Source organism: Grus americana, chromosome 13 (genome assembly GCF_028858705.1).
Source record: "Grus americana isolate bGruAme1 chromosome 13, bGruAme1.mat, whole genome shotgun sequence".
Lineage (NCBI taxonomy): Eukaryota > Metazoa > Chordata > Aves > Gruiformes > Gruidae > Grus > Grus americana.
In genome coordinates this window covers 13597501-13611065 of record NC_072864.1, presented here as the reverse complement: position 1 = coordinate 13611065, position 13565 = coordinate 13597501, and the positions used below count along the sequence as shown (strand labels likewise).

At 39.5% G+C, this 13565-nt stretch overlaps 1 protein-coding gene across 3 annotated transcripts in view; it reads left to right on the top strand.

Moving 5' to 3' along the window:
* The window catches only part of URI1 (URI1 prefoldin like chaperone), a 52350-nt gene that overhangs the window by 25761 nt on the left and 13024 nt on the right, over positions 1-13565 (top strand). For all 3 annotated transcript variants that reach the window (XM_054840109.1, XM_054840108.1, XM_054840110.1), the window contains exons 3-4: positions 155-233; positions 2599-2734. In XM_054840109.1, the coding sequence (XP_054696084.1) occupies positions 155-233; positions 2599-2734 (215 nt within the window). The remainder of the gene's footprint in view (positions 1-154; positions 234-2598; positions 2735-13565) is intronic.

Genomic DNA, 13565 nt, shown 5'->3' with positions numbered 1-13565 from the left:
GTTTGTCATTCCAGGTCTTTTATAAATAAGTTATTATATGTGTTTAAGAGTAAAATAGTTTATTTTTCTGTGGTTTTTGTGTGTTGTTGAATTACTAGCAGAAAACCATTAACTCTTTAGATATGAAATTGAATCAACTTGAATTTGTCAACAGGAAGAAGGTGGAGAGCGATTATGATGCTCTTCAGGAGCGACTCCGTACGTTGCCCGATAAACTGTCCTACGATATCATGGTATGTACGCTGTGGAGTTCCCGTAAGGAAATGGGCTAAAATGTTTAGTACCTGAAGTACCCGCACTGGCGGTGAGGCGTTACTCAGGTTGCCACGTAGTACTTCATAACACTACGTTTATTATGATAATAGTTAAACCTTTGCTTTTGTTTCTTTCTCTTCTCTTTGAAATCCACTATAAATTACAGTGTTACTGACAACTGAGAACTGATGACATAAATGCTAATGCAAAACCTGACATGTTTGATATGTAAACCTATTGTACAGAAAACTATAATTATGACTGAATTACGGTACTTAGTCGCTTCCTGAGAAGAAAGTGGCCGTAGTATTTCTTGATTCATGGAAAGAAACCCTAGAACATTGATTTTTACATAAAAAGGTGCTGCTAATTTTTGTTTCACCGATCTTCACATTGACATGGTGATCTTTCCTGGTGCTTTGAATCTGCCCGAACAACTGCACAGGTCCCGGTGTAAACTTTACCCTGTTGGCTTGTGCTCACCAGAATTTTGACCAAATTGGCTTTTCTCTCTTTCTTTTTTTCCTCCCCCCTTCTCATGTCCAACTCCAGATACATCCTTGAAGGGAGGGAAGTTGCACTGTGAATAGCTGAACGGCTAATTTCAGCACGAAGTGCCTGACTGCTTTCTTCCTTGGCAACCTGGCTCAGCGTGTAGAGTTGAGCTCTTAGTGAGACGGTGTTGGAGTGCACTTACCATGTGGGAAAAGAGTGCTTCCTTTTCCTGTGCTAGTGATTCAGCTCTGGTCTTGTGTGTGTAGTCCCATCACCACGTGTATATGCGTGTCCACGTGTCGTAAAGCAAAAAAGATTGTGGTGTTTCGAAGCATAGAAAAAACCCTATTTTAAAAAAAGCTAGATAGGCCTTATTCTTAGTTAAAGCAGCAATGTCAACTCACATCTGTTATTTTAAATGCATATAAATAGTTCCTATCCTGGTAGCCAAATATTTTCGTATGTTTTCAATTTTGCTTTCATCGTTTTGGAGGACGAGTGAACAGGCAAATGGTGCAGCCTGCTACTTGAAGACAAGTCAGGAAGGGTACACGTGTGGGACAAGCAGATTCTGCCTAGTGTTAACGTCTGGATCCTGCCCGCTGCAGGACTGTTTCAGGCACTGGTGCCCTCCTGGATACTGAAGTTCACTTTCCAAGGAAACGGCTCCCCCAGGCCAGGTGCTCTGCTGGAGCTCAAATGCAATAAGAAAAGCAAGTGCCTCTCCCAAGGGAAGGAAGGAGGAGGCAGAGGAATAAAGTAGAAGGAACTGATACAAACTGGCTGAGACAGATCCCTGTTTACCCTAAGAAAGAGAAAACTTGGGCTTGCTGTGATTCTTCGCTTTTTGCCACCTCCATTTTAACTTCAATTTGCTTTTAGTCTCCTGATGTCTTTGCGGTTGAAGCCCAGAGGCAGGCAGGCAGGCGGGTGGGCGGCAGTAGGTCTGAGGGTAAGGATGCAGGAGGTAAGGTAAGGTGCCAGAGGCAGGAGTGAGATAACCGTGGCCGCTCCTCAGCGATGGGATGTGCCCGAGCCCCGTCTGTGACGTGTGGGCTGTGGAAGGTGTCCTGATGCATAAACCCCAACGTCCCATACACTGTCATCTGTGTTAAGGTGGGGGTTAGGCGTTTTGAGAAGCACCTGTTAAAGTTATAAAATGTGTTCAGCACTGTTGTACTCCGCTCTGAGGTGTTGTGGCTCTGTGTATTGTTCCTGTGCCTGGAGAGTCCCTGGGGGTCGGCGTTGCTTGGCGGAGCACTGCTCCAGGGTTGAGGTCTGCACGCTGGGGATGGTAAAGCAAAGTCACATTAAGCACGGTCGGTGATCCTCCTAGTAGCCCCACAAACTTACACTGAGGTTTCTAGGTACTTACTATTAGCAATACAGATAACTGAGAAAAACAACTCAACTTTGAGTTGACTGTGCCTGTTTAAGTGCTTTAAAACTTTTAGCAAAGCTAAACTTGCTTTTATTAGGAAATGAATGTAGTCTGTGCATAACCTGTATGTAACTCACCTAAATGATAATATTTTTATTATCAAGGCTTACATGTTAGGATTAAGTGAAGTTGTTTTCCATGTGAGCATTCAGCTATACTGTAGTTTGACGTGACAAAAAAAGTTTTCTAGTTAAATACCACTTTCCTGATTTTGTAAGTACAATACTCAATTCAAATGGATCTGATCATTTGAATATTTATGAAGGGTTAGTCATTAAATAACTGCTGTAGAATTTTTATTTCTTTAACTCTGTGTTTTACTTTTTTTTTAAAACTAAGACATGAATGACTGTCTAGGTATTAATTTCATTAGTGATTTTCAGCTGTTTCTTCTGTGCCTTTGACAGGTACCTTTTGGTCCTCTTGCCTTCATGCCAGGAAAACTTGTCCACACCAATGAGGTTACTGTTCTGCTTGGGGACAACTGGTTTTCAAAATGCTCAGCAAAGCAGGCTGTTGCGCTGGTTGAGCACAGAAAAAAACGTATGTATGTTTCTGAACATCATTTAATAGTCAAAATTATGTATCTTTGTATTAATATATAAATATATATTTAATATATAGAATTAGTAGCATCTACACCATTCTTTTTTTTTTGGTGAGCCAGCTAACAGAAGTCTCATTCAGATGTAATATCAATTTAGCACCCTACTTTCCATCTTTACTTGGTATTTTGCCTACCTTTTGCAAAACATCTAGCCAGAGCCTTTTTTTTTTTTTAATGATACACCAGCTTAAGTTACCAAAATTCAGGTTTTGATGTTAGATGTTAGAATGCAAGATGAGTCAAGATTTGTTCATTTGTTTATTATACACAAAAGTAAAAAAACCAAACAAAAACCCCAAACCAAACTATAACCCCTGTCACTTTCCTTAATGTGAGAAATGCTGTATTCTTTCCCAGAAAGTGAACATCACGTTGTAGTTTTGCTCTTAGTTACATTACTCCCTATTTTCTGTTCCCTTGTCTCTTCTCTTACTGCTTTGCTAACTTGTCCTCTGTTTTGGTTTTTTTTTTTTCCTTTGTCCATATAATTCTCCAGCCGCCTTCTCTTTCTGCACTTTACTCCTGCTGCACTCCTGCTTGTTGGTTTTTTTCTTCCTTGCTTGCCACTCAGCTGCATTTCTGCCTCCTGCCCTTGGGATTCCTGTCTGTTGGTGTGAAGAGATCCACTCGATCTCCCCAGATCAAGTGCTGTTGCTGACCACCAAGCAGCAGATCCCAGAGGCAGATAGGCAGTTCCTGGGTTTGTTTCCAGCTCTTTTTAGTTGGTTGGTGGGAACGTGGCTTTGAAGAGCCAGGATCACCAGGTAGCAGTGTGCATGGCGCACGTTGGAACCTCTTTATGTTAGAAAGAATGAGAACCTCAAGTATTTGATGTAAATGTCAAGGAAGGAAAAGCACAATAAAATGGAAAATAAATTGGTACCTATTAGCCTTTGCTGTTTGCTTCAGATAAGCGTTTGAGTAAATTTTTTTTGTATTGGTTTTACCTATAATCTGTTTTATTCCTGAGTGAGTGCTCACTGTGGCTTTACCCTGTGTATGTTACAACTAGTGCAACTGTTTACATTGGATTTTTGTTTGAGTTCAGCTATCCATGTTGCTGCCTGCAGCAGAATACCTCAGAGGTTCCCCGCGTGAATACAATTTTTTTTTTTTTAATTCTGTGCAAGCAATATTTGTGTAAGAAAAGTTTGGGGTTTTTTATAAAAATTAATTTACTGTATTACTTTAAAATATTCTTTTATGAAGAACATTGTCAAAAGTATGTAATTTGTATTTTACCTATTATCTTTCTTAATCTGGTTCTCCTGACACAGCTTTGCAATTTTCTTTCTTACTGAACTGAATCTAGATTATTTATTGTGACTCTTGCAAGATCTCAGGCCCATATCTTTTTCCTTGATCATCTGATATTTTTTTCAGTGCTGTAGAATATTTTGTCACTGTTACATTCAGTGAAATCATTTGACCTTTGCATAGTAGATGTTTGAACATTAAGTAGTCTGCTGGGAGACACACAATAAATGCTGGATTCTTTCCTTTATGATCTTTTAAATTGCATTTAAAACACGAACTCAGAAATACTGATTTCTTTTAAAGCAAAATAGTCATTGATGCCTGGGTATAAACCCTCCATTCAGCTGATAGCTCACTTCAGCTGTGTGATGGCTGCCAGTGGGAGGCTCCAAAACACTGGTATTAACTAAAAACTTTTTATTTAAAGGACTGTTTTCAGTTTTGGATTATAAAAACCATATTAGTACATTTGATTCTGGTAAAAAAAATAATTCTTTCATAGATATACTTTTCTCCTTTAAAAAATAGAACTGACTTAAACTCTTTCAACCATTTTCACACTAAATTGAGGGCAACTTAGAGGAGAATATTGGAGAATGCATTTGTTTATTCTAATTAGAAAAAAAGTTATGTACAGGAGAGACCTGTAGGCCATTGCTATATAATGTGAATTGGCCACTTGTGGCACGAGCGTGAAAGACTGGTGTTTCACAAGTATTACTGTAAAGTCTCCTTTGTGTATGGCACTGTAGTTACTTTCATAGGTATGACTTGTGATTTCACGGGCATTTTGTGAGCACAGGGGCTTCATAGCTTACAGGGTGATGCATATTGGGCATTAGCATTACACTGACACAACGGGATTTGATTTTTAGCATATACTCGTTTTGGCCGTAGATTTCGTGAGTAGGTCAGACGCGGGGAAAGGAGGGCACACTTACTGCAGGGATTACGTTGCAAGCAGTCCCGAACGTCCCGTGTGCCGGTCGGAAGGTCCTAACGCAGCAAAGCTTTTTTAAGCGTGTGCTTAAAGGCTTTGAGATCTAGGAATTTGGGTCTGAACGGAGCAAAGAAAGGCTCATGCTGAAATTCCTTTTCGAACAGAAAGCTGGCAATATTTGTTGATGGTTTGTTTCTTCAGTGACCTACATTTTTTATCCAATGTTGCTCTGATGTAGACGGGGATTTTTTCATAACTAGCTGGTCAAATCTGTTCAGATAACTGAACTGAACTTACTTAGTATAGCACTAATAATTCAGTGCTTTAACAGAAATGAAGAGTTACAAGGAAATAAATACATGACGCACATTTTCATTGCTTACCGTATCTTGTGTCCCACTCCTGAGCAGTGAGGGGTGGGAGAGCATCTGTTCGGGGTTGAAGTTTTCTAGTGGGACTGGCTCTTAGGTGGGAAAGGGCAAGCGATTCGTAACTCACTTCTGAGTCTTGTTTCTTGCTGGTTCTGGGGAGTTTTCTTTATTGCCTTTCACTGGTTTTGCGTGGGTCTGCCTGTCGAGAGCTCTGGTCCCCAGGGGTGACCCTGTTTGCCTTTGAGGACACCACTGCCTTAACAGTTAATTTCATCAAGGTTCACAGAAAATTTTCTTTACGGTTTGATTCCTTCTCTGTGTGTTGGATGCGTACAAGAACGGACAATATGAATTTGCGTGCTTAAGCAGTAATAGTGCCAGATAAACAATATCAGTGAGGATAAAGCCTTGGAAGTTTGGGTAGCAGTAAGAGTGTACTATATATAAAAGCTTTAAATATTACTTAGTACTAATTAGGTCATCCCTTTTGTCTTAGCAGTTTTGTTAAATTTGCTTTTTAAAGGAGACTGAGTGAAAAAATGTTTGCTTCTGTGGCATAGAGAAAAGCCCAGCCACAGCAGATTAATTTCTTGGTTAAAATTTATTTAATTGAAAGGAATAATTGAAGGGCGACTGTACTGAATTTGAAAAGTAAATGCACATTAACTGACATAGCTGTAGAAAGCCCTATTTTGGGGATACGTTTTTGTTTGCTTAGCTTTTGATTTAGATGCAAACTGTTCAGCATTGTGATTGGTTGAAATGGATTTGGTAAAATTTGGGACAGTCACACATGTCAAATGTTACTTTTTCATAAAATATTGATCATGTCTTCTTGAATAATTTTAGACTTGCAGTAGAGCTTTCATTTGCTGCACATTTTTGTGACATCCTAGATGTTCGGTTAGTCCCCAAACTGTTAAAAAAACCAAATCTAGTGAAGTTTATGGAATTGCCAAGTATATTTTTAATTGTTTTAAATTTGTTGCAATTTGTTAAACCAGGTAGTACACATAATGGGAAACACTTTACACACGTTTGTGTGTAAAAATGTAAAGAAATAGTGAAGTAGATTAAAGGATATGCACACCAAATTCCATTATAATAAAAGAAATTAGCTTTTTAAGTATGTCACAGTTTAGCACAACAATAATGCAATTGTAGTTTTTTCTCTTACAATTATCTTGCTTAAGGTACTTCATAATATTTCTGTTCTCCTCAAGGCAAGACTGTATTGTCTCAGAATTCAAAGAGGGAATAAAGATTCTTTTTGTGAATATGGGATTATATCTTTTACGTGTTTGTGATGATATAAATTACATTTTTTCTCTATATCAGTAATCGCATTAATTCTTTAAGATGGGAAATTTTTCATTACAATAGTCCCTGTGGTAGTTACTATAGAAAGAAATTAAATAGATTTTTCTTGTAAATATTTGTGGATTAATTCAGTATGCTAGGTATTCCAAGTGTCTAAACACTTTAAAAGGTGGGAAATTAAAACATGCACACAGAACTAGGAGTGATTTTATTGTGTTAAAAATTTATCAGATAAAAAAAAATCCCACTTAAAGGAGAATTGTTGAACTACTTAGCAATTGTGTCTTCAGTATATGTAAGAATACCCTTGCAGTGTCATGCTGCAAATGAATTCATGAAATGAAAATACTGATTACATTAACATACAGTATTGTGATAGTACCCAATTGTAAATTGCAGTATGTAACCTTTAATACAAATATTTGTGTCAATCAAAATTGACCGATAGCTTAGTATACAGGGTTTAAAAGATACCATTGTTTTTAATAAATAAGATGATCCAGGCGGATGAGGACCAGTTTGAATTTGTTCCTTATCAGCATTTCCAGAAAAAAGGATATTGTCTCCAAAATATATGATAGGAAGGCTTTCCATTTCCCATCTGTGAATGAGTGAGGCCTTTAGAGGTTTTAACGTTTCATCCAAGGGTGAAAATAACTTCCTTTATATTCTAAAGAATGTAACACAAACTTGCCTATTTGCTTTTTGGGGGGAAAGGAACAAAAAATGCAGGCAGCGTTACAAAGAAACCTAGCTGTTGCTTTTCTGTATTAAAAAAAAAAATTGCTATTTTTCTGCATGCTGGAGAATTTTCTTTCATTGTGCTTTTGAACATTTTTTTACCATTTTCTGCGATGATCACTTTTTGGTTTGATAACTTCCATCAGTTCCTTCCTTACCCTCGTTAAGTTAGGAGCTGATTCGGTGGAGTGCTAAGCGCTCTAAATTTGCTCTGCAGCTCCCAGGAGGTGTTTGGTTTCTCACAGGACCACAGTCTAGGTATGTTAACCAGAACACACGGGAAGAAAGTAAGGAGGCTAGACTCCTTTCTGTAAGTTAGACACTCTGATTCCAAGAAGCTCCTACCTTTTTATCATTCTTACTAGGCAACAGAGGAGTTGTCTGCATGCCACCCTCCTTCATTTAGGAGGAAGTTAAATGTATTTGTATAATTTCAGCAATAACATAGGTGTAGGAACCTAAAAGAGAAACGCATTGCATTTACTTGGTGTTCCTAAAGCCAAATTATCTATACAAATTTTTGCAGAAGAAAATCCAAATTACTTTGGTTTTGACACCCAGGAAACATGGAAAGCAGAACGAAGGTTGTCTTTAAAAGGTGCACAGCTACTGCACAAAGGGTTTCATTGCATTTTAAAGAACTAATGCAGTTGCTGTAAAAAGAATGAATTTATGGTGTTGCAAGCACAGAGAGAGCTTAAATATACACAAAAAGCAATCTGGATTCTCTTTTGAATCTTAAATGCATCTCTAGAAAAAAGAAGAGAAAATAAGAGAATAAAATAGAAGGGTGTTTTGAAAAGCTCTTAGTAGATGCTACTTTCTGCAGAACTGTAGATACTATTTGTTTCAAGTAACCTGTGATAGTTTGTTAGATAATTATTGGCTAAAAAATGTTTTGTGGCAGATTAAATGTATATTTGTCAAAATACAGTTAAAAATCCTCAGATGATTGATCTACTTACCCAGACCCTTAAAAGCAAGAAAGTAAGTAAAGCACTTAAAATAGCATGCCATAACTCAACCCATTAATAGTACTTGTAATTGTACTGGAGCGCTGTACTTTTGCACGGAGATGCCTTCCATCTCCAAAGAATTCAGAAGTGGAGTACGTGCATTAGATCGCATGCTGCTTTACCTCCAGCCTCGGTAATATTAACCGACTCCATTAACAGACTGCGTGATAGGTATTCTTGTTCTGTTCAGGGGTCAATCGTAATTGTGCTAGAAATTGCCGATCAAAGGTTTTGCGTGCAAAATGCCGTTCTGTGGTTGCCCCATGTAACTTCCCTTCCGCACCTGAAATGGGATGGTGGCAGCCCAGCACTCCCGTGGCGGGGAGCGAGAACCGCGGAGGTGCTGCCCGCAGGGGCACGTACTCAGTTCTCGCTCTGGAGGAACTGAGCCGCTGTCAGTAGCCGAGGTAGGTGCCTGTTCCTGGCTTGTATCAACACTCTGTGTATATACAACTATCTTAAGACTGGTTACCTTCTGCCTGAGAAACTGTGTTAGATGATGAAGAGATCTTCACTCTAAATCTCAATTATATCCAGAAGTCTGTGAAATACTTAATCTACAATTTCTGTCCAGTCACCTATCCTCAAGGGAGATTATTTCCTAACTTTCCCGTCTTCCTCTTCAGCGTTACATCCACAAGGCTCCCTCGAAGACTAACTGAACTTGGCAAGGTAGACCAGGCTTCATCTTGGTTTGTCCTGTTTCACAAAGTCTGACTTTTCAAAATAGATCAACCTGTTCTCACTGTTCTTGTCTGTTCTCACTATTTAAATCCCAGTGTAACACACAGTTTCCAGAAGTAACTAAAATAATGTCTATGATTCCCCAAATCCTTATAGACAACACTCCAAGGACATTAATGTCAAACTCAGATAATTAAAATTTGTATCCAGCCAAGCTAATTAACCCATTAAAGCCAAAGCGCATAGATGAGAATTTGTGTCAGTTTGGCATTAGTACGTTGTCATGTCTTGTAAAATCTGGCTTCGGTGGGCTTCATTTCAACAATATGAAATGTGTTCCCCAAGTATATTTTTTTTTCCCCTCTCCCGGCGTGCATGCAGCAAGCAGAGGGCTGCTTCTTAAAAATGGCTAATCATGGCGTAAGGAAATCCAGTCAAGTTCTTTCAGACTAATAAGGGAGCTGGGAAAGAGTGATCTAAATGTAAAAAAAATCTCGCTGCCTGTAAATATTCAAAGGCTGCTGCGCCGAGGAAATCTACATATCCTGATTGCTGATTCAACTACCGTTCACTTTCGGCAGTCCTGGGAAACGGTCCTGGAGACTCTGGCTTGTCTGTGGCGCTGAACTATCTTTCCAAGCGGTTTAGCCGAGACATGTAAATAGGAACTGCTCGGGTTCACCTGAAAGCCATGTCAGCCTTTTTGCAGATGATTGGATGTGACAAAGTTGGACAACAGCCTCTGGTTCAATCCGTCTTAAAAGGCTCTAAGCAGCTTAAACCCCAGGGTAGTAAGAGGAGGAGACTACGGAGCCTCTCGTACTCTACCGGTATTTTTCTGGGGGTCTCAATTAATAAAAAACCCCTGTAGTTTGTAAAGCGAATTGTTTCTTGCCAGATGCGGTACATTTTAAAATTCAGCGAATGACGTTAGATGCTTTTCGGACGCACAGGGGCAAGTTTAAAACACAAAGCCCTGGGCTTCCCCTGCAGTTAGGTGCAGGAGCCCTTCTCCAGGAGCCCCCGGCTTTTCCTGACAGGGGAAGGTCTCTCCTTTGGCTGACCGGGAGCCCCGGCTTTCCGCTGCCGGGGAGGCATGAGCGACCCGGCGGGCTGGCCGGGGACGGAGCGTCGTGGTAATCCCAGCTGTCCCGCTGCTGTGCTGTGTGGCCCGGGGCAAATCACTTAAACTGTCTGCTTCTTCATCTGTAAAATAGGAGAGAGCAATACTTACCTCCCTCGCAGGGCGCTGGGCAGATTAGTTAGTGCTTGTATACAGCATTTTAAAATAAAATATGGTGTGGACCTGCTCAGCATCCTTACCTAACGGAGCAAACCAACGCCCGCCCGTCCGGAGAGCGGCGTCGCAAGCTGGTGCTCTGGAAGCAGCGTAACCTAGATGGCTGCTGAGAAGTATTTGGATATAGAGGCAATGACTGAGACGCTCGTGGTGTTTAAGAAACAGCTGAGCATCACATTTACTATGAGTGTAAAATAAAAGCCTGAGGAAAATTGGTCTCAAGCTAGACGTTTATGTATGTTGAGACTACCTTCAAGAGCTGAAAGCACAGATGGGAGCATTTGGTATGAAAACTGTTGCCACCTCTCTTTGAGTTGGATTTTGGAGGTGTGTTACACACCAAAAAAAGCTGTGAATAATGTTGATAGGAATTAAGAATAAAAGCTGCGTGGGAGAGGTGATCGCTGCTGCGTCCCACGGAGGACAAGGAGGCTCTCGAAGGAGCTGTGGAAGGGGAGCAGGACCCTGGTTGCACGTGGAAGGAGCCGTGTCCTCTGAAGGGTGCGTGGTGGCACTACTCAAGACGAATACTTTTTGGAAATAGGATTTCATCCAGTTGTGTACAGTAGGAACTGCAACAGCACAGCATTTTTCAGGGGAGACTCTTAAGCTATTTCTCAGAAACAGCTTAACTAATGGAGATGACTGAACATTTGACGAATAGGTTGTTGTTTGGTTTAAAGGCCAATGCTTTTGAAGCACCCCAGAAGTCTGAGCTGTGTCTTCTTGCTTCTTGTTGGAAAGGATGGACGTTTGCTTGAGTAGCCTTTTCCAAAATGCCTAATGTTCTTTCTAAACTATTTACCGCAAGTAATACATTTTTAAGTAATTGTATTTGGTACACTGCAAAATATCAACAGGGAAAAAAGCATACAATGCTAAATCTGTTAAAATTAGGATGAGAGTAATCTCACACGCTTGGTGGTGGTTGTGTTTTCCCTGGACTGTGTCATGCATAATGCCCCCTTCTGCCTGTGCAGAGAGGGAGGAGGGAGCTGAACCTGTTTGTAGAACTCTGAGTCACCAAGTAGGTGTTATTTTGCAAGTACAACTACAAACTCATTTTGCCTACTTAAGTGCATTTGGTAATCGTTTTGTGATCGTTAATATGTTTTCACCCATCCTTATCTGAAAGAGCTATTGTTAGAATAAACGCAGTCTCTGAAACATTTACAACTGCATACCCTAGCCAGAAAGCTGCGTGGGGCGTAGCTATGTATGTACCATAACTTTCTTAGGATTAGCCTCTTAGACCAGAGAAACACTTAATCAAATACTAAAGTTAACAGGCAAAAGGAGAGTTAAAGAGTAATAATAGTGAGAAAATACTTTGAAAATACTTTTTTCAACTAGAGTGGGTTTTGGTACAGTTTTCATCATTACACGTTCCTGTCTGTAAAATGGGAGTAGCAGGGTGCTCTGCTATACTTGTGAAAAGAAATAAGGTGTGTGAGGGTTTTTACATGCCACAGTACTGGCGGTCATGGAGGTAGCATAAACGGAGAGAAGCAACGCTGAGGAAGGAGCTAGCTAGATTTATGAAGTGAGTTATTGCTTAAAAAAGTTTCTTGGAGTGTGACTTTGCTGATCCCATGGTAGAGAGGATCTCTTTGCCTCCTTCATAGTATTATGTGAGACATCTTCTTGTATTGCTTTAATGATTCCAAAAAGGAATTTTAAAATAGAAAATCAGCTTACTTCTTCACAAAGGCTTTTAGCTCCTTGAGGGTATATAGGACCAGTAGGTGCAAGGTCTTAGAGATCCTCTGTTGAAACTAATTTATGTAGTAAGTCTTCCCTCCTGAAAATTTGCATTTGTATTAGTTTTGAGTTGAACAAAGAGTGCAAGTCTATTAATATTATTAGTATAAGGCTTTAATTGTGCCCTCTTTCCCCCAATTCTTAAGTCTTAGCAAAGCTGTGTTTCCTTTTCAGGCGGTTATGACCTTCTTCTTTTGCAAATTAGTTTGTTTTTTATGATAACTTTAAGGTAAAAGTGAAACTTAAGTTTTTAATATTTTATAAATTGCTGTTGAAAGGATTCATTATTTAATTGGCACGAGGGGATATAGAAAGCAACGTCTCAAATGAACTAATGTCTGAGAACTGGGTAGTTCTTAAAGTACGCTTGCAAAAATGCAGTAAAGCGTAGTTGCCCAGACAGAAGAGGTGTCTGCCTTCTGCTGTGTGTTGAGAGTACGGTTATTAGGGCAGAAGCATATTTCACTTGTCCATCATCACAAAAATGTTTGAATGCAGTTAACAGGAATGAGGTTTCAAAGGATGTTTAACAGTATGTTTCAAATACCAGTCTTAATTTTGTCACACTAAAGCAGACTCTCCACCTGGATGGTTTTTTATTTAAAAGACTTTTACTCAAAAAGACAGTTCTTACTTTTTTTCATATTGGCCTCAAAAACCAGACTTTTGGCTTGCAGCATGCGCTGAATGTTTTACTTATCTCCTTGATTAACTTTCTGGCAATATTACAGGTAGCATTAATAGAAGGCTTGGTGCAGCCTCTTCATATGGAAGATAATATACATACCTTCCTTCCCGTATATAAGCCCTGTTAAAAGGGGATGTTACCCAAATTAAGTTGCAATGTGCGTTTCCTTAACGCCTACAACACTGTGTCTAGTTCACCCCATTTTTCTTCTTAGAGTGGTTTCACAGTTTGTGTTCAAATTTGCGCACAAAAGATCTGCAACTTCTTCCTAATGAATCAAATGGTTAATTTGTCTTTTATAAAGATTTTTCCATTCAGGTTTTAAGTAATTACCAACCTGTGCAGTCGCTATCTGCAAGCGTAGGAGTCTCTTCGTACCATGACCTGCCAGTTTAAAGAACTGTCTTTCTCGGGCTTAAGTGAAACGGAATTCTTAATCTATTCATGCGGTATTCTTAAATTGTAATCCCTGTCTCTACTGGTTTTTAAGCTTACTTTTTCTTCCTTTTGTTTGTTAGCTACAGAATAGCCCTTGATTGTACATTTTGAGATATGCATAACTAGTCTTTTTGTTTATGCTGCCTCTTGATACTATTTCAGTATTTTTTTCCCTAGATTTCTGTGTGAAATGGTATAAACAGTTGAGGGATAAGAAAAGACGATTTTTTTTCTCCAGTCTTGAAAAAATC